Source organism: Mobula birostris, chromosome 1 (genome assembly GCF_030028105.1).
Source record: "Mobula birostris isolate sMobBir1 chromosome 1, sMobBir1.hap1, whole genome shotgun sequence".
NCBI lineage: Eukaryota > Metazoa > Chordata > Chondrichthyes > Myliobatiformes > Myliobatidae > Mobula > Mobula birostris.
Genome location: NC_092370.1, coordinates 170745483 through 170772494, shown reverse-complemented (window position 1 = coordinate 170772494; position 27012 = coordinate 170745483). Strand labels below are relative to the sequence as shown.

At 40.2% G+C, this 27012-nt stretch overlaps 1 protein-coding gene across 3 annotated transcripts; it reads left to right on the top strand.

Annotated features, from left to right (window-relative positions):
• The first annotated feature begins 1141 nt into the window (after positions 1-1141).
• LOC140201630 (serine/arginine-rich splicing factor 5-like) lies at positions 1142-26010 on the top strand. Of its 3 annotated transcripts, none has more exons than XM_072266045.1 (8): positions 1142-1203; positions 2061-2204; positions 10379-10449; positions 10542-10634; positions 12338-12407; positions 14522-14595; positions 17419-17529; positions 25519-26010. In XM_072266045.1, the coding sequence occupies exons 2-8, from the start codon at positions 2082-2084 to the stop codon at positions 25760-25762; spliced, it is 786 nt and encodes a 261-aa protein (XP_072122146.1). In that variant the 5' UTR covers positions 1142-1203; positions 2061-2081; the 3' UTR covers positions 25763-26010. The 3 variants fall into 3 exon arrangements, with proteins under 3 accessions (XP_072122146.1, XP_072122129.1, XP_072122136.1); XM_072266028.1 differs by having other exon boundaries at positions 1178-1247; XM_072266035.1 differs by lacking the exon at positions 1142-1203 and adding an exon at positions 1254-1833.
• Positions 26011-27012: the final 1002 nt, after the last annotated feature.

Sequence of the window (27012 nt, the reverse complement as noted above, 5' to 3'; positions counted from 1 at the left end):
CAGAAAAGAAGCTGAGGCAAGGAAGGATATGGGAAAATCCACGGTGCAGCATCTCAATACAGGTACTTTAAAAAAGACAAATCATTGCTTACCAAATTGATTCCTTGGATAGCAACTTCTTAACTTGGCAAGATTAAGCAGATTGGCCTATAACCTATTGACTTTCGGAGACTGAAAAGTCCTGTCATTGAAGTATACACGCTTCTCACAAGGCTTGACAGTGGGTGAGGAAGAATTATTTCCCTTGGCTGAGATACTTAGAACTAGAGGGTCAACCATTGAGATGAGGTAAAATTTCTTCTCCCAGATTCTGTAAATCTTTGGAATTCTCCACCCATGAGTTTCCAAAGGAAATATTGTTTTTTTTTGCTATTTAGGAAATCAAGAGATACCGAGTCAGTACTAGAAAGTGGTACCAAGGTAAAACATCAGCTATGAACTTATTCAATGGCAAAAAAAGGCTGAAGGATCTGCTTCTATGAATCAGGACACATTCTGATTAAGTCTGAGCTTTTAAGAACCGGTACATATGTACGAACAAAAATAAATCTTAAATTTCAGAAGCAAAAAAAAGATCTGCTTGAAGAACTCAATTTGTCAAACAGCACCTGTAAATGCAAAGAAACGTCTCGGGTCGAGACCCTGCATCTGGTCTGAAGTTTCAAAGTTTTGGGGTCCTGGAAACTAGTAAGTTAGAATCAGAGACAGTGCATTTGATTACGGTTTCATATTCCACTTAGGACTAAACGCTTGCCTGGAGCTTGGTAAAAACACCGAAAGGTGTTGTTGGGCGAAATAGCCACGGTAGCTTGAATTAAATAACACATACTGTAACCGAAAGGTTGAAAGCTGGACGGACCAAACTGTAATTTGTTTTAACGCATTTTATACGAGCTAGGTAGGAGGTGGGTTTGGACAGTAGGGAATGATGGCTGCAAACTGGTTAAGTGTGTGATTACCGTACAAGACGGTACGGGGCTCCGCGCTGCTGGAGTAGATCCCAGAGATCACAGGTGATGAGGGTGAATCCCCGCCATCGCTCTAAACCGGGCATACTTGCCCCGGGGCCAGCAGTCGCCATGGCGACGGGGCGGGAGTGGAAAATCAGTTGTTAGGCACCCGGGAAATGACGGCACAATCGCCGAGGTGGGATTGGTCGAGGCCGGCGGGGCGGCCCCCATTTTGAGCCACGCAGGGCTGCGGGTAAGGTTGTGGTTGTCGAGTGGCTGAGCTGAAGACCAGCGCAGGTAGTGTCCCGGCGTGGGCATCGCTGCCGTCCGAGGGAGGCCTGGATCCTTTCCTTTCCCCTTAAGTGGGCCCACTCTCGGGCAGGGTTAGGGTCGTCTGGTTTTTGTTGCGTAGGAGGTTCGTCCGTCGGTGATGACCACTGGGCCGGGCGGAAGGGTCCTAGCCCCAGGCGTCGACGATCACCCGTCCCGACCCCAGCAGTCCCACTTTTTTTAATGGACGTGGGGGAAGGGGTCGTCTTGTTACGTTGCCTTTGCTATTAACTGGATGGGAATTACTGTAACCTGGTTAATTTTCAGTCCTGTCCCTTCAGTAAACCCGGGCCTCCTGATATCTGCAGCCTACAGCAGTAAAACTCTCCATCTGCTCAACTCCACGCGCTGATATCTCCCAGTTTGCAAGCCTGTCAGTTTATCTGCCAGGTTCTGTCTATAAACGTTTCCAGACCGTTGCCTTTTAAAAAAACTTTACCATCTTCTTGAATGATGAAGATTGGTACTGGTCTATTATTGTCAGATGTATCAAGATACAGTGGAAAACTCGCCTTTAATACTGTTCATACACAGCGCATTGATGTAGAATAAGGTAAAACTATAACGTGTAGAATAAAGTATAAACGCTACAAAGAAAGTGCAGTGCCGATAATAAAGTGCGAGATCATAACGAATTAGATTGTGACGTCAAAAGTCATTTTATTGTTTCATCATAAGCTTTAGCTCGGTGGCTCAATCTGCGTTTTCAAGAGATGCTTTGAACTGTGTAGAAAGTATAATGGAAGTATAAGTACTTGAAATGTTCCTGTTTGTGCGAAGTTGTATTCTAGGTCAGTAAAGATGAATGCTCGGGTATTCATTGGCAGACTGAGCCCGTATGCCACTGAAAAAAATGTGGAGAGGTTCTTCAGAGGATATGGACGAATTAAGGAAATTGATTTGAAGAATGGATTTGGATTTGTGGTAAGATTCTCTTAATTTTAATGCAGAAGTTAATTCTATTCTGAGTACATGTGAAGTAATTGAATTCATTCAATTGCCCAGTTTTTCCTTAACATGATATGACTACTGGGTAATTAGTATAGCGAAATTGATTTTGACAAATACTGAATTCTGGATGCAACTGATAATTTTATAATAAATAAAACTTGCCCTGCACATCTCCTTTGAATCTACCTCTCACCGTAAATGTATGCCTCTCATAATCCTATGAACACTGATCAGATCTCCCTTCACCCTCCACTGCTCCAAAGAAAACAGCCCAGGTTTGTCCAATCTCTCCTCATAGCACCTACCCTGTTATCTTGGTAGTATCTTAGTAAATGTCTTCTGCACCCTCTCAAGGGATTCAACATTCTTCCTGGAGTGACCAGAATGGAATGCAGCCTAACTAGATTTTAAAAAAAGCACTATGGCTTAACTTCCCAACTCTTGAACTCAATACCTTGACTACTAAAGGCAAGCATGCCATATTCTTCCTTTACTATTAACTTGTATAGCCACTTTCAGAGAGTACATGGATGTGTACCCCAAGATCCTTTCACACATCATCACTGTTAAGGATCTTGCCATTAACAATGTATTGTCTCTACATTCGGTTCAATTAAACACTGGATTCCTTATTGATACATACTGTGAATAGTTAGGACCCAAGCACTAATCTCCACAACACTCCACCAGACATTGCCTGTTAACACAAGAAAGTCTCGTTTATTCTGATTGCTTAATTTCATGAAAGTATATTGCCTCAATCCCACATGCTTTCATTTAACCTATCTGCCTCTAATGTGGGATTTTATCATGTAATCTGTGATTTTTAAATTTAGTTTATTCCAATCATTTAAAATAATCATAATTTCAGGTCAGACTACTTGTGTACACTTCAGTGAATGAGAAGGGATGAACTTATTTGTATTAAAGAGTTAGTTTATTGACATTAACCAAGATGAGATAAGGCATTTGCAATTAAATGCTCACCAAAGTCCAGCAGAGTCAAATAAAATTGCAGATGGTCATAACTGATTGATTCTTGCTGTGTTTATGAAAACCACTTAATAAGCTGAGGTGTGAAGTCAGCTGTGGATAGTCATATGCTTAGCATGTAGCTAAGTTCATCAACGTTAAGTCCTCTTACCTCTAGGATAATAAAAACAGAAAATACTGGACATATCAAGCAAGTTGGGCCACATCCATGGGGCGAGCTCTGTTACTCTTATCACGGATGATGCCTGACTTGCTGGGTATTTTCAGCATTGTGTTTTTATCTTAGGTTTTTGCCATCTGCAGTTTTTTTTTGGGATGTTCACTTCTAAGTGGGCTTTGATACAAAAACTCATACTTACGTGATGACAATGTCTTCTGCTCACTGAGTCCAGGATATCCTTCATTTTATATCCCATTCATCAGCACAATCTTTTAGACAGGCAACAGGTTTAAAGGAACCAAAGTAAATCGTACATATATCTGAAATGCATCATCAAGCTGCTGGCTTAAAGTGGAGGCTGAACATTTGAACTGTTTTAAAACAGCCACAAGCTTGAAACAACTGTCAGCCCAAGCTTCAATGCTCACATATCTTGATTCACAGAAGAAAAATATTTTTATGATAGTAGAATAATTTTTTGGTAAAAGGGCTCTTTGAGCAAATTGCTGCTCCCTTGACAGAGCCTTGGTTGGATTCCTATCACTTCCTTCAAATTCAACAATGAACAGAAATGGACCATTGATGAGGTAACACAAGAGTTCAAGGAACCAAAAATCTGTCTACTAATTTTTCAGCATCCTTGATGAATGAAGCACAATTAATACAGAAAACAAAAGGGAAACCCTGATTGAAATATTATTGCAAATGCAGTTTACTTCCAAAGGCGTAACAGTTGCATAAAGCTATGCAAATCAATCGCATTGGCATGACCAGCTACTTGAATCAATAGTGAAGAAAACATGCAAGCTGTAATGCTGTGATAATTCAAAGTACCATCAGGGTTTTGTAACTATTTTAAATAAATCTTTTTGAAAGAAATCATACCAATTAGAATTAGAGTAATATCACTGGCATATGTCATTAAATTTGTTGTCTTTGTGGCAACAGTACAATGCAATACAATAAAACCTGAATTATAGTAAATATATATATTAGATAAATAAGTAGTGCAAAAATAGTAATTTAAAAAGTAGGGAGGTAGTGTTTGTGGGTTCGATGTCCTCCAACATCTCTACAGCACTATCAGAGTCTATATAACATCTCCACAACTCCATGCTACAAAGCCAACATCAGAGCTACTCCATGCTTCAATATTATGTCTTAACAATTTACAGCTGCAAGGAGACCTTGCAGGAAAAAATTTTGATGCCTCCAACCAGTTTGTAAAATAGTAACATTTTAATTTAATCTTATCATTTGGAAATTATTATCCTTGTGTGGGAATGAACACAGATGCTAAACGGTTCTAACCAATCTTCATTGTAATGCAGGCATAAAACTAATCAGTCATCTTATCATACTTGCTTCCTTTTCTCTGCCAGCAAGCAACTCACTGATGGGGTAGACCTGCAGTACTTTAAGTTCTTAATGTATAGCAGGATTTTGGGATCAGTAAAAGTATGTTTAAATACGACAGTCGCACCTTTTGTTGACCCTGTGGAAGCTGCTGTGATTGAATGCCATCTTACCGGAAAGATCTTAGTTCTTCTTTTCCTGAAGAGGGAAGGAGCTACTGAGGTGACGACTTTGTGCAACCATCATTACCCATTGTGAGGTCAATAAACACTTTACTTTCATTCTTTCATTTTTGAAAAAACTCAGCATCATCACCATAACTCATTAAGAACATTAAACCAACTAAGAACTAGTCAATGGTAATAAATAAAGTCTGCAAAATGAGCTAATTATATTCAGACTTGGAAATTTGATCGCAGAACTTGCATTAACAACAGTGGCAAAATTCAGTGAAATGTCACAATAAGGAAAATCGACCAGGTTCTTATTTAAATATGATTTTTAAAGATCGTTCAATGTGGAAAGGCAGATGATGATAGGACCCTTGCAGAAAATGGGAAGGTCCTAGGGGGTGTTGTAGACTAGAGGGACCCAGAAGTACAAGGCTCCCTGAATGTGGTGCAGCAGGTAGACAGGATGGCAAAGACAGCTTATGGCACACTGGCCTTCATTAGACAGGACACTGTGTATAGAGGTAGGTATGTTCCATTACAGTTTTACAGTACAGTGGTGAGGCTGCATTTGCAATATTTTGTTCAGTTTTAGTTGCCCTGCTATAGAAAAGGTACCATTAAGCTGGAAAGTGCAGAGGAGACTTCCAAGGATGTTGCTGTGATTCAGGGCACTCATTTATGTAGAGGGGTTGAGCTGGTTGGGACATTTTTCATTGTTGTGTAGGAGAATGGTGGGGAGGTGATCTTACAGGGGTACGTAAGATTATGAGGGCACACATAAGGTGAATGAGCGGTCTTTTTCTCGGAGTCGGGGAATCAAGATGTAGAGGGCCTTAGTTTAAAACCGTATGAACAGATGAAGGCTATTTAGTCTCCCTTTTGAGGTGAAGAGGTAGCTTTCTAATCACATATTTGTAAAAAAAAAAAAAAAAAAATACTTCCAGTAATTAGGATCTTAGATCCACAGTAATAACAGAAAATGCTGAAAATATTCATCGGTAAGATTGCATCTGAAAATTTTTTTTTAATATAAATTTTTGTTGAGTTTTCAAGTGAATACATGAGAAAATAATATCTACCCTCCCCCTCCCCTTAACCCTCCCCCCCGATATATACTCCTACCTAATGAGAAAAGAAAAAAGAAAATAAAAAGAACTGCCTCAATATTGGAAGGTTTGCACATGCTCCATGGGATTAAAAATAAATTTAATATATATTTGTTACCTTCCCCAAGGAACCAAGATCTTTATCATTGGAGCTGTAAATAAGGGCTCCAAATATTCAAAAATGTTTCATATTTATCTCTTAAAATCTAAAACATTACTTAGCTTCTCAACTCTCATAGTTCCCTGGGGAATCTCTTTGAACTTCACCATGTTGCTATGTGTTTCCCTCCCAATCATCCAGGCAAAAAGAAAAAAAAGGTAAGATACAAAAGAAGAAAAAACAAAATACCCCCCCCCCCCAACTAATGTTGTGAATGAAAAGATACACAACACTACCCCCCTCCATTGTGCAGGTCGTGGCTATTGCCACGCTTGCACACATGAATAACGTAGCGATTGGTCAGTGGTTCTTACAGCTCCCCCATAACAAAAAATTATATATATATAAAAAAAATTGTCATTATTCCCAGCTAATATTCCTCAAATTTTAACCTTCCCCTCCCTCATAATTAATAATATATTTATATATTCATCCACCTAAAAATCCAACAGGCTTAATCCTTGATCCAGTCTTCATCTTCAATCCATCTCGCTCCCCTAGGTTTGTTCTTGTATCTGGTGAATATTCAAAGAATCTCGCACAAACTCCTCCGCTTTCTGATAATCGTCAAAAAATCTTTTTTTCTCTACCAGGCAAAATAATCTTCAAGGTTGCAGGATAATGCAATATAAATTGATAACTGTGATCCCATAGGGCTTTTTTCACTGGATTAAATTTCTTCCTTCTCTTCAAAAGTTTTTAACTTATGTCAGGGTAGAAAAAAATTTTCTTCCCTTCTATCATCAGTGGCCCTTTTCTCTTCTTGGCAGCTTGGGCAGCTGCCTGTAGAATCCTTCCTTTGTCTTGAAATCTTAAGAATTTTATTAAAATTGATCGTGGATATTGGTCATCTTGTGGTTTTGGTCTTAGAGCTCTATGTACCCACTCAATTTCAATTGATCAGTCTTCCTCTTTCATTTGCAAGGTTTTCGGGATCCATCTTTGAAAAAATTCTATTAGATTATCTCCCTCTATACCTTCTTTAAGACCAACAATTTTAATATTATTACGTCTACTAAAATTTTCCAACATGTCCACTTTCTCCAAGAGTCGATTTCTTTCCGTGTTCCAGACAAGCACATCATCTTCTGTTTTTTCCACTCTATTGTTAATATGCTCCATTGTTCTTTCCATCTTCTGAAGTTTCTTATCCATTTTATCCTGTCTTTTCATAGCTTTATCATAGCACAGCTTCACGTCTCTAAGCTCTGTTCTTAATTTTCTTAGTTCAGCCGTTAGTTGCAATAAAGCCTCTCTTATGTCTCTGTCGTTTCCTTTACTTCCAGTCTCTTCCAGTTCTTCCTCCTCTTCTTCATCTGTATTCTCTGCGGTATCCAATTCTGACTCTGAGTTGCTTTCAGTTGCAGTGGCCGTCGGTTCTTGTAGTTTAAGTTGTGTCGATTTGCGCATGCGTACTTCTTTGTGCATGCGCCATTCCGGCATCATCTTCTGAGAGACCGCTACCGCCGCCATTGCTCCCTGTTCTTCTACGCCAGAGATAAAATGCATCTCCTCTGAAGGAGATCCAACCTGAATCTGAGGCTCCATCACTGCAGTAGGCCCTTTTTTCTTCCCGTCTCGCGGCGACTTCCCAACAACAGACTTCTTCTGTTGTGGTTTACGAGGCATATCGTAGTGTAGTCTTACAAAGTTTATAAGTAGTTTTTGGGAAGTATTTATTAACTTTACTTTGTTTAAACAGTACCTTGTTGATTTTTTACGGGGGAGCTGGATTTACACGTCTTAATCCCATGTTATCACGTGACGCCCCCATCAAAAGAAAAATATTTTAAGGTTTTGTGTCAGAAACAGGTTCATTTTCTTATTACATGGAATTTGTTTTGCGGCAGCAGTACAGTGCAAACACAGTTACTATAAATTACAAATAAAAGTGTTTAAAAAAGGATTAATAGGGTAGTAGTCATAGATTGTTCAGAAATCTGATGGTGGAAGGTTAGAAGCCATTTTCAAAGAGTTGCGTATGGGTCTTCAGCCTCCTTTACCACCTCCCTGATGATAGTAATGAGAAGGGGGCATGTCCTGGATGGTGATGGTTCTTATTGATGGATGGCACCTTCCTGAGGAGCTTGCTTCTTGAAGATGTCCTCTACGGTGCGGAGGGTTGTGCTCGTGATGTGAAGGAGCTGGCTGAGTCTACATCCCTCTGCGGCCTCTGTGATAATGTGCTTTGGAGTCTCCATGTATGGCTGTGACATAACCAGTCAATGCTCTCAGCCATACTTCTGTAGAAATTTGGCAGAGTATTTGGTGATGCACAAAATGTTCTCTCACTCTTAATGAAGTAGAGCCACTGGAATGCCCTGTTCATGATTGTAGCAATGTTTTGGGCCCAAGACAAATCATCTTAGATGTTGACACTTAGGAACTTAAAAGCTGCTCATCCTTTCCACTGCTTGACCCCTCAACGAGGACTGGTGTGTGTACTCATGACTTCTCCTCCTTGAAGTCCGCAATCCATTCCTTGGTTTTGCTGGCATTGAATGCAATGTTGTTTTTGCGACACCAGTCAATCAGCTGATCTATCTCACTTCTGTACACTTGCCTCATTGCTGTCTGAGACTTTTACCAACAACAGTGGCATCATTGACAGCTCTATAGACAGACTTTGAGCTGTGCTTAGCCATACAGTCACGAGTGGGGAGAGAGTAAAGGCCAATATATACTTCTGCATGGAATCTACGCCGTAGGTACGGCGTAGCCTGATGCACACCTCTCCAAAAATGTAACTACGCATCGTGGCGACACAGACTGCAACAACTGTGATTGGTCCGCTTGGTAGCATCGGATTTCCTCCTACACATTTCTGGTTACTTCCACCTGAAGTTAAAACTCGAATGGTGATTGCAGTCTCTGAGTAATGTCTATAGGCATAGTGTGCATACACTGATGCAAAATAAATGGTTGGAGATGATGAACCAAATCGTCAAATCTACCTTCCGTCATCCAAAAATATTTGAAATGCATTTCCTCGTCCATGTCTGTCAGTGGCCGGACAAGCACAGAAAATTCACCCTCCTTCTGCCTCAATCCGTTAATGGTTGTACACACCATCTCCTCCGACGTCTTCTCTCTTTTCTGCGTTGCAGTAATTTCAATAAAAGTAACTCTTGTTCAACGTTTATTAGCTCCAACTCCAACATGATGTGCTCAGTTTCTGCCGCCATTGTTTGAAATACACAAGGAAACTCAACACGAAGAAACTCAACACAGTGGCATAGAAACCCCACCGCCAACTAGCATTTTGGCGGTGAATTGCAGAGGGACGCAGACACACCAATGCACAAGTATAAATGCTCACAATGGCGTAGGCCGCGGCGTAGAGCCTACGCAGAAGTATAAATCAACCTTAAAGCAATGAGCTAGCACACATCCTTAAGGAGTGCCTTTATTTGTCAGTGAGGAGGAGATGTTAATCACCAATCTGTACTGACTGTGGTCTCCCAATGAAGAAATCAAGGATTGAGTTGCAAAGGGAGGCAACAAGGCCCAGGTGTAGAAGTTTTGTGACTAATACCTAGGGGATGATGGCATAAAACACTGAATTGTAATCAATAAACAGCAGTCTGATGTATGTTTTACTGTTGTCTAGATGCTCCAAAGCAGAGTGGAGAACCAGTGAGATTATGTCCACTGTAGATCTGCTGCAACAGGTCCAGGTACTTGCTCAGGCAGGAGTTGATTATGGTTAGAATTAACCTCTTGAAGTACTTCATTATGATAGATGTGAGTGCTGCAGGGTGATAGTTGTTGAGGCAGCTCACCCTGCTCTTCTCAGACAGTGGTATCATTTTGCATCTTTGAAGTAATCAGGAGCCTCGGACCACATCAGTGAGAGGTTAAAGATGTCAATGAACACTCCCGTCAGTAGGTTGGAACAGGTTTACAGTACCCGGCCTGGTGCACTGTTGGGGGCCTTGCACCTTATAAGGCTTCATCCTCTTGAAGGATGTTATGATATTGGCCTGGAGGAAGAGTTCACAAGGTCATCAGATTTTGTGGGGATTGTGCAGTGTTGAAGACTTTGCCTTCATCTTTGATTTGACGTTTTAACTCACTTTCTTTTCCCACAGATGCAGTCTGATCTGTGCATTAACAGTGTTTTCTGTTTTTATTCTACAGTCTCAGCATCTGCAGTTTTGTTTTAAATTTCACCTACAAATATATTGTTCTATCCTCAGGAGTTTGAAGATTACAGAGATGCAGAGGATGCTGTTTATGAACTAGATGGAAAAGAGTTGTGCAATGAAAGGTAATAACTCCAGTCTCATTATCTAATCCATATAAGGGTGATGCTTATTCTGTAATGTTGCTAGCTACAAATTAAGCATTTTGTGTATGCAGAGTGACAGTTGAACATGCCAGAGCACGTAATAGAGGAGGACGAGGACGATATCAAGGTTTTTTTAGCCAAAGCTATCAATATAGTTCTGGAAGGTATGTTTATTTTCCTGTTTTTTTTCTTAATTGGAAATGCAATATTTTGAATGGAAACAGTATAAAATTGGATAATAAATCCAACTCATTACATTAAACAAATCCAGACACTTCTTTCTTTTCAAATCTTTTTATTATTATTATCCAAAATTAACAAGAGTACATCGAAATAGGCAACACTTACAATGTCTCAAGATAAAAAAAACATTGTATTAAAGATTGAAAAAAATTTGGTGACAAAAAAAAGAGAAAATAAATCCCTATAAAGCAAAGAAAAGTAAGGAAAAAAAACCCATTAGGTGTTCAACCCCGGAGCCATGCGTCATACAAAAAGCTTCCAAAGATAAACATCAAACCGCCAGCAAGAAAAAAAATGTACCAAAAATTGACAATTAAATCATGGAGGAAATCTTTCAATTAACTCAAATGATAGTAATGAGCAAATGAACCCCATCTTTTCTCAAAATCAAACATAGGTTCAAAGGTTTGATTTTTAATTTTCTCAAAACTAAGACATAGCATCACTTGAGAGAACCATCGTAACAAAATGGGAGCTGATGTATCCTTCCACTTCAACAAAATGGCCCTCCTAGCTATCAATGTAACAAATGCAATAGCATGTTGGTCAGTCAGAGATGCCGCGGATATTTTGAGGAATTATTCCCAAAAGCACAGTTAATTTGTTAGGTTGTAAATTAATTTTAAGTGCTTTAGAAATTGTAGAAAAAACTGACTTCCAGAGCTGTTCCAGTATAGAACAAGACCAAAACATGTGCGTCAGTGTAGCTGTCTCAGTTTTACATCTATTGCAATTACTATCAACATTAGGAAACATTTTAGACAATCTCTCCTTCGTCACATAGTAACGATGTACAACTTAAAATTGAATCAGTGAATGACTAGCACAGATCAAAGAAGTGTTAACCAGCTTCAGAATCCACATCCAGTCCTCCGTCATAAAAGTCAAATTAAGTTCCTTTTTCCAATCTTGTTTAATCTTAAATACAAATCCAGACACTTCATATGACAAGCTGATCAATCTACCAGAATTTAAAGAAAGTAAGCTTGTATGCTATTTACAAATGCTGAAACCTTTTATTGTCTGATGTTTATATTAAGTCCCTGTTAATTTGTCTGTTAGTTAAGTAGAGATGTTGTTTGCCATAAATAGTTGACTTAGTGTGGTGCTGAGCCTTTGGAACTGAAAGGTCATGAACTTCTGCTTTTAGCACTTTGTGCCATTATCTTGAAAACCTCAGGGATAGGAGCATAAAAATGTTTTTTATTGAAATGACTGATAGAAACTCCATAATGATTGAAGACCTAAGTAACTGCTGCCTAGTTAGTAAGTATACTGATGGCATTCAATTTACAGACCCTCAATTGGGTAAGATCATTTAAATAGACCAATCAATGTTTGTGTGTTGTCATCACCTGTGATCTCAGCCTTTGTTTTGTGGGAAGAGAAAGTTGGTCAATGTTCTTAAAGTAAACCTTGAAAATCTACATTAATCTGCAGAAAATAAGAACTACTTTTGAGTTATTAATGTTCTTAAAATGATTAATGATCTTAAAGTGGAAATTGCAGAGAAGCAGGGAGTTTTGTTTTTCCCATCAACATGTCTTTCCTGACCTACCTATATCCACAAAAGACTACCTGTTGATATCTTAAAGTACAGAGGATAACATATTATCCATTTTAGAAGTGGACCGCCAGTTCGCACTGAAAACAGAGTTATTGTTGAGAATCTGTCTTCCAGAGTTAGCTGGCAGGTATGTTGCATGTAATATCTAATTATATATGACTCACGTTTTCTGTAATTATTAAACCAGTTGAAAAAGAAATGGAATAAAGCTAGCACTATTTAATTGTAAAAGCAGAGGTTTTAAGATGAGAGTCATTTTACAGTGCAGGACACAGTGTAATATTGTCTCTGCCAGATTTCTGACAAATCGTCTCAAGTGTTACTTTCAAACAACACTTGTTGACAGTTCTAACTGAATTTAAAGCAATGTTAATAAATAATTGTTCACTGCATGTATCAGAGAAATATGGTGTAGGAGAACAAAAAGTTGATCTTAACATTTGGCATTATATTTGTAGCATAGTTCCTTCCAAGAAAGCTACTGACTTGCAGTTGAAGCATCGTATGTAACCGTAATAGAATGGTACAATAAATAGCTTAAGCTGCTACCATTCCTAAACTGGATTAGCAGTTTCTGTATTTATAAAGATACCAATTTTCATCAAATTAATATATGAACACTCTGAAAGGTCCACATTAGATATGTAACCTTTTTATTGTGAAAACGACTCTTAATTAAAAACAACCTGTCATCAACAGTTGACTGATAAAGGTTGTAATTTTTCAAAGTGTTTCTATGTTCTATATATGGCGCTACACTCAATCCCAAAGTCTAAGTTTGAGTTGGTGCATTAACTTCATTTTTTTCGCTATGAGGTCAATATTTTTTTTAAAGCAGTGAGGCTGACTTTTAAGTTGCTTAGAGACCTGTGATGATTTTGGAATTAGTCCATTAGTGAATTCTTTTCCATCTTAAACATTTAACAAAAACAATCTTGAGGGGCCCAAAGGCTTTTTAAAGAATGTATTCTGATTTTGATCAAGATAAATGGATAGCTGATCTAGATTAATTTGGATGATGTTTGCCAGTGTATGCTGCTAAACTGGAGTAGAGAAAAAAAGACTAAGCCAAATGTCCTGGTTAACAATATTATTGGAGGGTGAAAGATTAAGTGGTTTGCTTTTTGAGATTTCTAGACCTCATAGCACAGTTGCTTGCTGACACTTGTGTAAACTTGCACAATGGTTAATTGGAGAATGTACTGGGAGATCCAGTACTTCTGAAGGGAAAATTTGGGTTAGGTAATTAAGTTCAGTATCATGGAGGGAAGCTGAAACTTCTAATTATTTTTGTCATGTAATTTATTTTGTGCTATAACTAGCATTGCCACTCTGTGCATTTTTTGTTGCCCCATTGATCTCTTTGCAAGAAAGAGAAGGCATTCCATATAGAACAGATGTGAACTGTATTTAAGAATGGATTCTCCTTTTAGTTGCTGTTCCAAATTAAGTGCTGTACCTATTATCATGATTAGTTTAAATTCTTTAAATACAAATAACTTGTTTGCCTACTAACCTTGAAACTAAAATGTGTTCACTCAGATTTTGATTTAAGAAATTTAACCAAGTGTTAAAACCTTTATTTACCAGCCTTTCGTGTCGTTGGCCTTGTGACGTGGAGTGCCGTTGGTTTTCCTAATCGCTGTGCCTTGGTCTCTTGGGCCTAGTTGAAATGCCAATCTGCTCCTACCTTTGTCAATTGCTGATCTAAATCTGTGTTATGGTGGTCTGACCAACACTGGTGGGCACTAAGTTTAGTGCCATTACCTTGCTGCATCCCTGAAACTGATAACAGTGTGTCCTAAAGTCGCGAGTTCTGAGAGCCTGCTGTAAAATGCGAGGTCCTTGATTGGGAGAAATTCGCTGGTAGGGTTGTTTGGAAGCTCGATTGGAGTAAGGCAAGAAGTCCGTGGTCACAGCACAAGAGTAGCAATCCTGGTTCCTATGGCAATGCCACAGTCTGCCTTTAAGGGAGGGTGATGACCGGGAAGGCTTCCATCGAATGGGTAGTGTCAGTCAAGCGGGTGGTGAAGAGAACCGTCTGGTCTTCGGTCGTGGTGGTGCCTCTGCGAACACTTGTTACATTTGGCTGGTTGAATAGCCTAGGGAATTTTACAGGAAGGTAATACATATTTTGTAATTGGATGTCTTTTTGCTTGCTTTTTCAGTGGTATACATTGGAAATAGAGACATTTTGTGTGAATATGCTTTGATTTGTCTAACTACTTTTCTCTTGCATAGGATCTGAAAGATTTTATGAGGCAGGCTGGAGAAGTTACCTTTGCAGATGCACACAGGCACAAGATGAACGAAGGGTGAGTTAACAATAGTTTGATATTGTTTTAGCTTATTGAGCTATCTTGGCTTTTTTATAAATGCAGCAGGAGGCAAGAACTATAAGATTTGCTCTAATGCTGCTGTGAGAAACTGGTTTGTAATTCTATATTGACATCTACTGGTCTACATTTCACTGTAAATGGACCTAAAACTAGAGTTACAGAATGATTTAAGTGGTTTTAAATAAATGACTGGGTTGTCATATTTTCTTATCATGCTTGTAAGAAAATCTTAACATTTACACTGTTTACTGCTATCTTGGGCATTCGGAATAGTCTTGCACTTTCCTCAGAACTAAAATATCAAGCATAGAGTATTAAAACATAAAAGAATTAATAGCTCAGTTAGCCTGACAATACTGGAATCTATTATTGAAGAGAAACAAGGTACTTGGAAAATAACAATAGGATTGTGCAAGGTTATTAAAAGGAGCTCCTTCTTGATAAATCTAGTGAATTTTCTTTATTGTAGCTAGCTTAAAAGTGTCAATCAGTTAATGTTGTGCATTCAAATTTAAAAAGCTTCGCAATAGATTACTGAACAAAGTGCATGGTGTTGGGAATCAATCTTATAGTAGTGTGGATTGAGAATGTTAAAAGAAAAAACAGGAATAAAATTTGTCATTTTTTGAGTTAGAATTTTGTTACTAATTGGGTGACACAGGGAATGATCCTTTGGCTGTAAGTGCCCTAATATCAATGGTGTGATAAGAGTATCATATCCAACTGTGAGCATGATAGAGAGGGACTTCAGGGGATGTAGACAAAATAAATGGAAAATAGAATATGCATAAGCAAAATGTGAAATCATCAACTTGGTAGAAAAAATAGTGAGACTTTTTTTAAAATCCTGAAGAATTGAAGGTTGGTGTTCAAATGGATTTGGGTGTTCAAATCACAAAGTTAATATGCAGTTTCAGCAAGTAAGTAGGAAGATATGCAGTATTTTGGCATTTCATACGGATTTCTCTGCAAGAATAAAGACTTCCTTGCTGAGGCTGTGGTGCTACACAAAAAAGAATATATTGCAGTAGGGAGTGCAGCAAAGATTTACCAGATTGACTTGGGTGAGGAGAGTACTTGATACTGGACTAATATTTTCTACAGTTTCACAACATTCTTAAATGTTTGGCAGGATAAATGCAGCTGAGGACCCTATCAGTTATGGTCAAAGGGAAGTCATAGTTAAGAAAAAAATGTCTGAAGCACTGGTGTGGAAGATTCTGTTGTGGGGGCAGGTAATCATAAAGAACGAGAAAATGAGGAGCAGGATGGGAGATTTTATTCAAGATAACTGGGCTTGCATTCGATGTCAGCTGCGTATCTGTGCCCCTAAGATGGAGGTGCTGATGGAAAACTCAAAATAGAAAAAGGATATAATGCAACGCACACAAAATGCTGGTGGAACGCAGCAGGCCGGGCAGCATCTATAGGAAGAAGTGCAGTCGATGTTTTGGGCCAAGACCCTTCGTCAGGACTAACTGAAAGAGGAGATAGTAAGAAATTTGAAAGTGGAAGGGAGAGGGGGAGATCCAAAATGATAGGAGAAGACAGGAGGGGAGGGATGGAGCTAAGAGCTGGAAAGTTGATTGGCAAAAGGGATACAAGGCTGGAGAAGGGGGACGATCATGGGACGGGAGGCCTGGGGATATAATGCAGTTTTTTCCCCTTCTGGTTGGATCGAAGAAGGCTCACTTTCTCAGAAAAAAAATGCCGGGTATGAGGTGGAAATGAGAAGAAAATTCTTTGCCTAGATGGTAGTGAACCTGCACCCAAGAGTGATGTTAGAGCTTGCTAAGTATATTTGAGATGAATTGAAAGGTTTTGGAAATTAAGGGAATCCAGGGATGTGGGATAAATGCAAGAAAGTGGTGCTGAGATAATCAGAATCAGGTTTATTATCACCGGCATGTGACGTGAAATTTGTTAACTTAGCAGCAGCAGTTCAATGCAATACATAATCTAGCAGAGAGAGAGAAAAAATAATAATAAATAAAATAAAACAATAATAAATAAAAAAGTAAATCAATTACCTATATTGAATAGACTTAAAAAATGTGCAAAAACAGAAATACAGTATATTTAAAAAAAAAAAAGTGAGGTAATGTCCAAAGCTTCAAAGTCCATTCAGGAATTAGATGGCAGAGGGGAAGAAACTGTTCCTGAATCGCTGAGTGAGTGCCTTCGGGCTTCTGTATCTCCTACCTGATGGTAACAGTGAGAAAAGGGCCTGCCCTGGGTGCTAGAGGTCTTTAATAATGGACGCTGCCTTTCTGAGACACCGTTCCCTAAAGATGTCCTGGGTACTTTGTAGACTAATGCCCAAGATGGAGCTGACTAGATTTCCAACCTTCTGTAGCTTCTTTCGGTCCTTTGCAGTAGCCCCTCCATACCAGACAGTGATGCAGCCTGTCAAAATGCTCTCCACGGTACAACTATAGAAGTTTTTGCATGTATTTGTTGACACGCCAAATCGCTTCAAACTCCTAATAAAGTATAGCCGCTGTCTTGCCTTCTTTATAACTACATCGATATGTTGGGTCCAGGTTAGATCCTCAGACATCTTGACCCCGAGGAACTTGAAGCTGCTCACTCTCGCCACTTCCAATCCCTCTATTAGGATTGGTATGTGTTCCTTTGTCTTACCCTTCCTGAAGTCCACAATCAGCTATCAACCATTATCTTGTTGAATGGTGGAACAGTCATGGAGACCTTGAATGGTCTACAATTGTTTTTGTTTCCTATGAAGCCTATTCTGTGTGATTACAAATTTAAATATGTGTCGATTTCTTTTTTTTCTAGAATTGTGGAGTTTGCCTCCTATAGTGATGTGAAAAATGCTCTTGAAAAGCTCTCTGGTGCAGAGCTCAATGGAAGAAGGATCAGAGTGATTGAGGAACGTAAACAACGCAGGTAATCGTAAAACATTTTGAACAAGCTTTTTATTGATTATCAATCTCAAATACAAATCCTTAAAATTTGTTGAGGTACAAAAGGAGCATCTGCACTTAAGTTCAGATTGGATGCATCTGATAAGAAAACTAAAGGAAGTTGCAAGAGATTGTAACTTCTCAAATATTTGTAGATTTCTGGAATGACATCTGAGGACTTGAGTATGTAAATATTATGCCATTATTGAAAAGAGGGCACAGAGATGAACTCAATAACTATCCCTGATTATTATTTCATTAATTTTCTGTACCTTAGATTAACCTAACCCATTTAGAGATCGAGGAATTCCAGTTTCTGTCTTGAATATACTCAGTGACTTAAGCTTCCTAGGCCCTCGGATCGAGAACTTCAAAAGTTCTGTGTGGGTGAAAATTTTTTTTTACTTCAATTTGATTTTCTGACTCCTTATTTAAAGCTTGAGACCTTTGGTACTACGCACCTCATTATTATTTTTGTCAAGCTCTGAGAGTATTTTGTATAATATAATGAGATCACCTAAACATAAGAATAATTCTAAACAGAAGAATATAGACCGTCTGCTTAACCATAGAATCCCAGGCATCAATGTGGCAATTCTTTGTTGCACTTTTCATCAGAAGCATATCCTCCCTTGGAATTAGACCAGCCCTGCTGCATACTCAACGTGCAGTCTTGCCAGGGTGCTTTAAGCGCAGAAAATCTTCTTGCAGAAAGGCCAATGTATGTGATGCATCTTCATTGCCTGCTATCTCTTAACTAAATGTACATGGGCTCCCTCGGCTGCCAATGTCTTGATTTATGGAAATACAACTTTAAGCAAATTTTCCCATACCTACAGAATTTTTCAAACTAGTAATACATTTACTTATTGAGATAGTGTGGAGTAGGCTGTTCGTGTTCTTTAAGCCATGCCACCCAGCAATCCCCCAATTTAATCCTGGCCTTATCAGGGCACAATTTAAAATGACCAATTAACCTACCAACCGGTGCATCTTTGGACTGTGGGTGGAAACTGGAGCACGTAGAGGCCATGGGGAGAATGTACAAACTCTACAGATGGGCAGGAATAATAAGATATTATTATTCCACCAGTTAAGTTATGGATAGAGTTGGAGGCTTGAACTAAAGTGTCAATAATATCTTTGCTTGCATTTATGCTGCTTGACCCACAGAGTTCTCCAGTAGTTTATTTCTTGCAACTGCAGTCTTTTGTCTCCTAAGGAGATTGGTATATACACAGGCTGTGAAATAGGCAAACATGGCAGATGAAAGTTCATGCTGAGAAATGTGAAGTGTTACATTTTTAGGAAGAATGAGAGCTCTTAGTGTAATTCAGAGGGCACATTTGTTAAAGGAGCACAGGAACAGATCAACAGGTGTATGTGCATAATGCAATGAAACTACAAGTGCAGGTTGAGAAGAGGTTGAAGAACCATTTGCAATCCAGGACCACAAATAGGCCTTTTTTATTTAAAGAATGTAAACTTCATTCATGGAAAGAGACACAGACAGACAGACAGACACACACACACACACACACACACACACACACACACACACACACACACACACACACACACACACACACACACACACACACAACAATGCTGAAAGGGAAGAACAAGATCAGAGCCATCAACACATTAGTCCTACCAGTCATCAGATACCCAGCTGCAATATTATGTTGGCCAAGGAATGTACTGGAAGCTGCTGAGAACTACTAACAATACATAGAAGATTCCATCCAATGTCAAGCAGCTGTACACCTGCCAGAATAAAGGAAGAGGGGGACTTAGGAATGTCAGGGCCACAGTCCTGGAAGAAATATGAAACATCCCTGAGTATGTCAGGAAGATGGCCCCTAAGGACAACCTGCTAGGTGAACACCTCAGACAGCAGCACGGGGCATGGAAATGGAAGTGGGTGAAGCAGAGCCAGATGACCAGAGGCCATGTCAGGACAAGCCACTGTATGGGATGTACAATTGCCAGATATCGGAGGCGGTTGACACAAGAAAGTCCTGCCAATGGCTGGAAATGCTCAGAACAGGAGCTGAGCACAAGAGCAATAGAAGCAGAGTTCTTTCACACCAGACAAGTTGTAAGATGCAGACTGGTCAAAGAATCCGCTGAAACCTTCCAGCACATAGTAACAGGGTGCAAGATGCAGGCAGGGACAGCGTACACTGAATGACGCAACCAAGTTGCAGGAATTGTGTACGGAAACCTCTGTGCTGAGTATGGATTGGACACTCCAAAGTCCAAATGGGAAAAACCTGGGAAGGTAGTAAAGAATGACAGAGCTAAGATCCTGTGGGACTTCCAAATACAGACTGATAAGCAGGTACTGGGCAACCAACCAGAAATAGTAATACAGGACAAGGAACAGAAGAAAACAATAGTATAGATGTGGCGATCCCACATTTATTCATGGGATAGTCATGGCGGATTTCAGCATGCAGGTCGATTGGGGAAAATCAGGTTGGAAATGGATCCCAAGAGAATAAGTTTGTTGAATGTTGACGAGATGGCTTTTTAGAGCAGTTTGTCGTTGAGCCTACTAGGGGATCAGCTATACTGCATTGGGTGCTATGTAATGAACCGGAGGTGATTAAGGAACTTAAGGTAAAAGGATCCTTAGGAGGCAGTGATCACAGTATGATTGAGTTCAACTTGAAATTTGGTACGGAGAAAGTAAACTCTTTACGTAGCAGGCTCTCAGTGGAGTAAAGGAAATTACAGTGGTATGAGAGAGGAGTTGGCCAAAGTAAATTGGAAAGAGATGCTGGCAGGGATGACAGCAGAGCAGCTGTGTGAGTTTCTTGGAAAAATGAGGAAGGTGTAGGATAGATGTATTCCAAAAACAACGAAATACTCAAATGGCAAAATAGTACAACCATGGCTGACAAGGGAATGCAAATCTAATGTAAAAGCAAAAGAGCTTTTACAAAGCAAAGATTAGTGGGAAGATAGAGGATTGGGAAACAAGAATCATTAGGAGGGAAAAGATGAAATATGAAAGCAAGCTAGCAAACAATATTTAAGTGGCTAATTAAAGCTTTTTCAATATGTAAAAAAATAAAAAATGAGAGTGGATATAGGACAGCTAGAAAATGAGACTGGAGAAAAAATAACAGGACAAGGAGATGGCAGGTAAACTTAATGAGTATTTTTGCATCAGTCTTCACTGTGGAGGGCACTAGCAGTGTGCCAGATGTTGAAGGGTGTGAGGGAAGAGAAGTGAGTGCAGTTACTATTACAAGGGAGGAGGTGCTGAAAAACTTAAGGGTACGTAATGGCCAGATGAACTGAACCCTAGGGTTCTGAAAGAGTTAGCGTTAGACATTGTGGAGGCATGAGCAATGATCTTTCAAATGTCACTGTCTTTAAGGAGGCAGCAGAGAGGAAATTATAGACCAGTTAGCCTGACCTCACTGGTTGGGAAGATGTTGGAGTCGATTGTTAAGGATGAGGTTCTGAGTACTTGGTGACACAGGACCAGGTAGGACAAAATCAGCGTGGTTTCCTTAAGGGAAAATCTTGCCTGACAAACCTGTTAGAATTCTTTGAGGAGATTACAAGTAGCACTGATAAAGAGGATGCAGTGGATGTTGTATATTTGGACTTTCAGAAGGCTTTTGATAAGGTGCCACGCATGAGGCTGCTTACCAAGTTAAGAGCCCATGGTATTACAGGAAAGTTACTAACATGGTTAGAGCATTGACTGATTGGTAGGAGGCAATGAGTGGGAATAAAAGGAACCTTTTCTGGTTAGCTGCCGGTGACTAGTGGTGTTCCGCAGGGGTTGGTGTTGGGACCACTTTTTTTTATGTTGTATATCAATGATTTAGATGATGGAATAGATGGCTTTGTTGCCAGATTTGCAGATGATACGAAGATTGGTGGAGAGGCAGGTAGTGTTGAAGAAACAGGCTGCAGAAGAACTCAGACGTATTAAGAGAATGGGCAGAGAGTGAAAAATGAAATAACAGTGTTGGAAAATGCATGGTAATGCACTTTGGTAGTAGAAATAAATATGCAGATTATTTCTAAATGGGGAGAAAATCCAGAAACTGTGATGCAAAGGGACTTGGGAGTCCTTGTGTAGAACAACCTAAAGGTTAACGTGCAGATAGAGTCGGTGGTGAGGAAGGCACTTGCAATGTTAGCATTCATTTCAAGAGGTATAGGATACAAGAGCAGTGATGTACTGCTGAGGATTTATAAGACACTGGTAAGGCCTCCTCTTGAGTATTGTGAACAGTTTTGGGCTCCTCATCTGAGAAAAGATGTGCTGACATTGGAGAAAGTTCAAAGGTTCACAAGATGATTCTGGGAATGAAAGGGTTATCTTACGAGGAACACTTGATAGCTCTGGGTCTGTACTTGCTGGAATTTAGGAGGATGAGGGGGTTCTCATTTGAAACCTTTTGACTGTTGAAAGACCTGGACAGTAGATGTGGAAAGGATATTTTCCATGGTGGGGGAGTTGAGGACAAGAGGGTACAGTCTCAGGATAGAGGGGCATGAATTTGTGAAATTTATTACCACAGGCCGCTGTGGAGACCAAGTCATTGGGGGTATTTAAGGCAGAGCTTGATAGGTTCTTGATTAGCTACGGCATCAAAGGTTATGGGGAGAAGGCTGAGCAGTGGGGCTGAAGAGGGGGATAAAGGATCAGCCATGATTAAATGGCAGAGCAGACTCGATGGGCTAAATGGCCTAATTCTGCTCCTGTGTCTTATAGTCTAATCCTGAATGACAGTAACATCAGGAAGAAAGAATATGAGAAACTGGAGAAATACCAGGGCTTGTAAGAGCAGACAGAAAGGATGTGGAAGGTTAAAGCCAGAGTGATCCCACAGTTGATACGAGTACTTGAAGCTGTGACACATGGACTGGGAGAGTGGCTCCAACAAATCCCAGGAACAGTATCTGAGATCCAGGTCCAGAAGAATGCACTACTAAGAACAGCAAGGATACTGCACCAAACCCTCAAGCTCCCAGGCCTCTGATGGAAGACCGGAGATTGAGGGAAAAATACACATGCACGCCACCCTTAAAGGGTGGGTGGAATCAAATACATAAACAGAATATCAATATAAAGGCTTAGCATTGGCTACATCAAGTTTCAGTGCATCCTGTAGCCTGGACTGTGCCAGACTGCAGCATTCCCTTACTGGCATCTTGCCAATGAGTTTCAGGCAGACCAAAGGCTCAGTTAAAGACCTTCCAATAGTACCTGATATGTTGCTGGGAACAGTCCATAGATCGGAGAGGCCACTGTTATGTAGTTACTGGGGATGAACTAGGATAATATCCTATTTACAAATCTGTAGTCTGCAGAGTTGAGTGAGATCTGTTCCCGACTGTAGTTATCCTAAGAACATAAATAGAAGCATGGAGTACATATACAAAGAAGTCTTGATGAACTGGAGTAAGTGCATTTGGAGTATTATGTCTAGCTTTGGGTGCCACACTTCAAAGATGTGTGGTCTTCAGACAAAGTTAAAAAAAGATTAAACAAAATGATTTCACTAAGAAAGAAAACAAACAGAAAATCTGCAGATGCTGGAAATCTGAGCAACACACAGAAAATGCTGGATGAACTTATCAGGCCAGGCAGCATCTATGGGGAAAAAAGTACAGTCGATGTTTCAGGCAGGACTGGAGAAAAGCAGCTGAGTAAATTTGAAAGGTGGGAGGAGGGAAGAGAGAAATGCCAAGTGAAGAGCGAAACTTGGAGGGGGATGGATGAAGCAAAGAGCTGGGAAGTTGATTGGTGAAAGAGATAGAAGGCCATGGAAGAAAGAAGGAAGGAGGTGGGGGGGGGAAGCACCAGAGGGAGGCGATGGGTGGGCAAGGAGGTAACATAAGAGAGGGACAAGGGGATGGCAAATGGTGAAGGGAAGTGAATGGCCACTGGGAGATCCCACTGTTCTGGCGGACGGAACTTAGATGCTTGGCGAAGGGGTCTCCCAATCTACGTCGGGTCTTGGATGGTGGAGGAAGGGAAGCCTCTTTCTTTGAAAAAAGGAGGACATCTCCTTTGTTCTAGAATGAAAAGCCTCATCCTGAGAGCAGATGCGGCAGAGGTGGAGGAATTGAGAGAAGTGGATGGCGTTTTACAAGTAGCAGGGTGGGACAAGGTATAATCCAGGTAGCTGTGAGAGTCCGTTGGTTTATAATAGATGGCGGTGGATAAGCTGTCTCCGGAGATAGAGACAGTGAGAGTGAGAAAGGGAAGCTACTTGTAACTTTCCTTCTTCCACCATCAATGCTGCCCTCAACTTCATCTCTTCCATTTCATGCATGTCTGCTCTTACCCCATCCTCCTGCCATTCTACCAGGGATAGGGTTCCTCCTGTCCTCACCTACCATCCCCACCAGCCTCTGCGTCTCAGCACATAATCATTTGAAATTTCTGCCACTTCTAACTGGATCCCACCACCAAACACCTCTCTCCCTCACCCCCCCCCCCCCCCACTTGCTGCTTTCTGCAGGGATTGTTCCCTGTGTGACTCCCTTGTCCATTTGTCCCTTCTCACTGATCTTCCTCCTGGCAGTTATCCTTGCAAGCGGAACAAGTACTTTACCTGCCCCTATACCTCCTCCTTCACTACTATTCAGGGCCCTGAGCAGTCCTTCCAGGTGAGGTGATACTTCATCTGTGAGTCTGTTGGGGTCGTATATTGTGTTCGGTGCTCCCAGTGTGGCCCCTTGTATATCAGTGAGACCTGACATAGATTGGGAGACTGCTTCACCGAGCATATATGCTCCGTCGGCCAGAACAAGTGGGATCTCCCAGTGGCCACCCATTTTAATTCCACTTCCCAATCCCATTCTGATATGTCCATCTATGGCCTCCCCCACTATCGGAATAAGGACACACTTAAGGTGGAACATTTTGTATTCCGTTTGGGTAGTCTCCAACCTGATGGCATGAACATAGATTTTTCAAACTTCCAGTAATGCCTTCACCATTTCCCATCCTCTTGTCCCTCTCTCATGTTACCTCCTTGTCCATCCATCACCTCCCTCTAGTGCTCTTCCCCCCCTCCTTCTTTCTTCCTTGTCCTTCTGTCTCTTTCACCAATCAACTTGCTAGCTCTTTGCTTCATCCCTTCCCCTCAAGTTTCACCTATCGCCTCGCATTTCTCTCTTCCCTCCCCTCACCTTTCAAATCTATCTCCTCAGCTGCTTTTCTCCAGTCCTGCCGAAGGGTTTCAGCCTGAAATGTCGACTGTACATTTTTCCATAGATGCTGCCTGGCCTGCTGAGTTCCTCCAGCATTTTGTGTCATTTAAAAAAGAACCTCACTTAAAGTGGAATGTGTAGATTGTAAGTTCTGAGAGTTATTTTAGGATGGTATAGGATACAGCCAGGAGTTGGATGGTTCCCATTAGTGAAGCGGTCAAGAAACTGGGGGCCACAAAACAAAACTGTACTAAAGAACCAAAGTGAAATAGTGGGAAAAGCATACAGTGAGTGGTTATGGTCTGAAACACATTGCCATTGTAGTGTTCAAGGGGGATCTGGATAAACATCTGAAAGGAAAGAATTTATAGAGTTGGGAGAGGGTCAGTGTTTGGGATAAACCAGATTGCTCTTGCTCAGAGCTGAAGGCTTTGGAGCTAAAAACCTGTTAACTATTGTATCACCCTTCTATAATTCTGTGAGCTTGTAGTACCTTGCTGTATTGTGTGTTGGATTTTTATTAAGATTCATAAAATAGAATAGCTTTTGAATATTGATTAACTTGGAGACAACAGGATTCTTTGGCTAGAGTGATTAAATATGTATATTTTAGTTTAAGCAGTTAACACTTGGGTAGATCGATACCAATTTAGGAACATACTAGTCAATGTTAACCGGATAAAACGTAAACCTTTTGCAGGCCTGTATCTAAACTGAGTTGTTGTAAGATAGTATTTTTGCTTTGACCGTTCAAGTGTACACTGCTTTTTTTCAGGTCTCGTAGTAGGTCTCGTTCTCGTAGTCGAAGTTCTTCCAGATCTCACTCCAGGGGCCGCAAGTCCTATAGTCGTTCCAGGAGCAGGAGCCGGAGCAGGAGTAGGAGCCGCAGCCGCAGCAGGTCCCATTCTGATAGTAGATCACCTGCTCCTGCTAAGGAGCAGGGAGGTCATTTGTCAGTGACCTCTGGAGACCATGAAAGGTCACGTACACGATCACCTTCTGTTGAGAGTACAGATTAAGCTTGTTGATGTGGATCTGAATGGGTGAAAGTTGATGCAAAGAAAAAGTCTTAAAAAGTGCACATCTTAAATTTGTTAACTGAAGTTGTTACATTTAATGAGCTGCATTCATTTAACTTGTCACTTACAGAAGAAAATTACTCATTTACTTTTTAGATTTCTCTGGCAATGGATCCAATTCCTTTTTTTACTTTTGGTATTAAATGTAATATGTAAATTACATTTTTCTTACGTACTCCTTTTAAATAAAGAATGTACATAGTTACTGAGGGTTTTGTGCATCTTGTGTTTCTGAACTTTTTATTAGGGACACAAATCTCTCTCATTGGTACTGTTTATTTGATTATAAAATGGACAGTGTCAGATCCAAAAGCAAGGATAATCTAAAACAAAGTGGCCAGTACTGGAAATTTTACAATTTTAACTCTCCCTGGTTTGAAGAATAGGGTTCTTAGGTCACACTTTGCATCTGTTGAGTGACTTGCTATGTATTTAAAAGTTCTGTACCAAGCTTGTCTGAAAATCACTTTAGTATATGTGGCCTGCACACTGCCACTGCTATCTACATTCAGTGCTATGATTTGGATTTTTAATTTATGTAGGTTATAACTGATATTCTAAACCTCTTAATGCCTGGCTTTCTTACTTCAAACATACAACATCTGCAGTATTTTGCTTTTCCTGTACCAAGGTTTAGAGCTATCAGATGCAGAAACACCAATCAAGCCTGCTACTGTGCACTTAGCTCAATTAATGCAGCAGGATTTGGTCATACTTGTCAAAATGTCTTATTATTTCAGCTGTTCCACATTAGTAACAGCATTATAGTTTTCCTATAACTCAGGCCCTAAAGTCCCTGTAGCATTCTTTGCATTTTTCTCTGCATGCTTTCAAGCTTATTGATAGCTCTCCTGTAGGTAGGTGACCACAACTGCACACACTACTCCAAATGTGGCCTCTCCATACAACTTCACCATTACATCCCAACTTCTGTACTCTATACTCTGATTTATGAAGGCCAGTATGCTAAAAGCTTTCTTTATGACCCTATCTACCTGTGACACCACTTTCAAGGAATTAGGATCTGTGTTCCCAGATCCCTCTGTTCTGCTGCACTGTTCAGTGCCCTACTATTCACTAGTTCTACCCTGGTTTGTCCTCCCAAAGTGCAATATTTCATTCTGCATTAAATTCCATCTGCCATTTCTTCAGCTGGTCCAGATCCCACTGCAAACTTGGATAGACTTCCT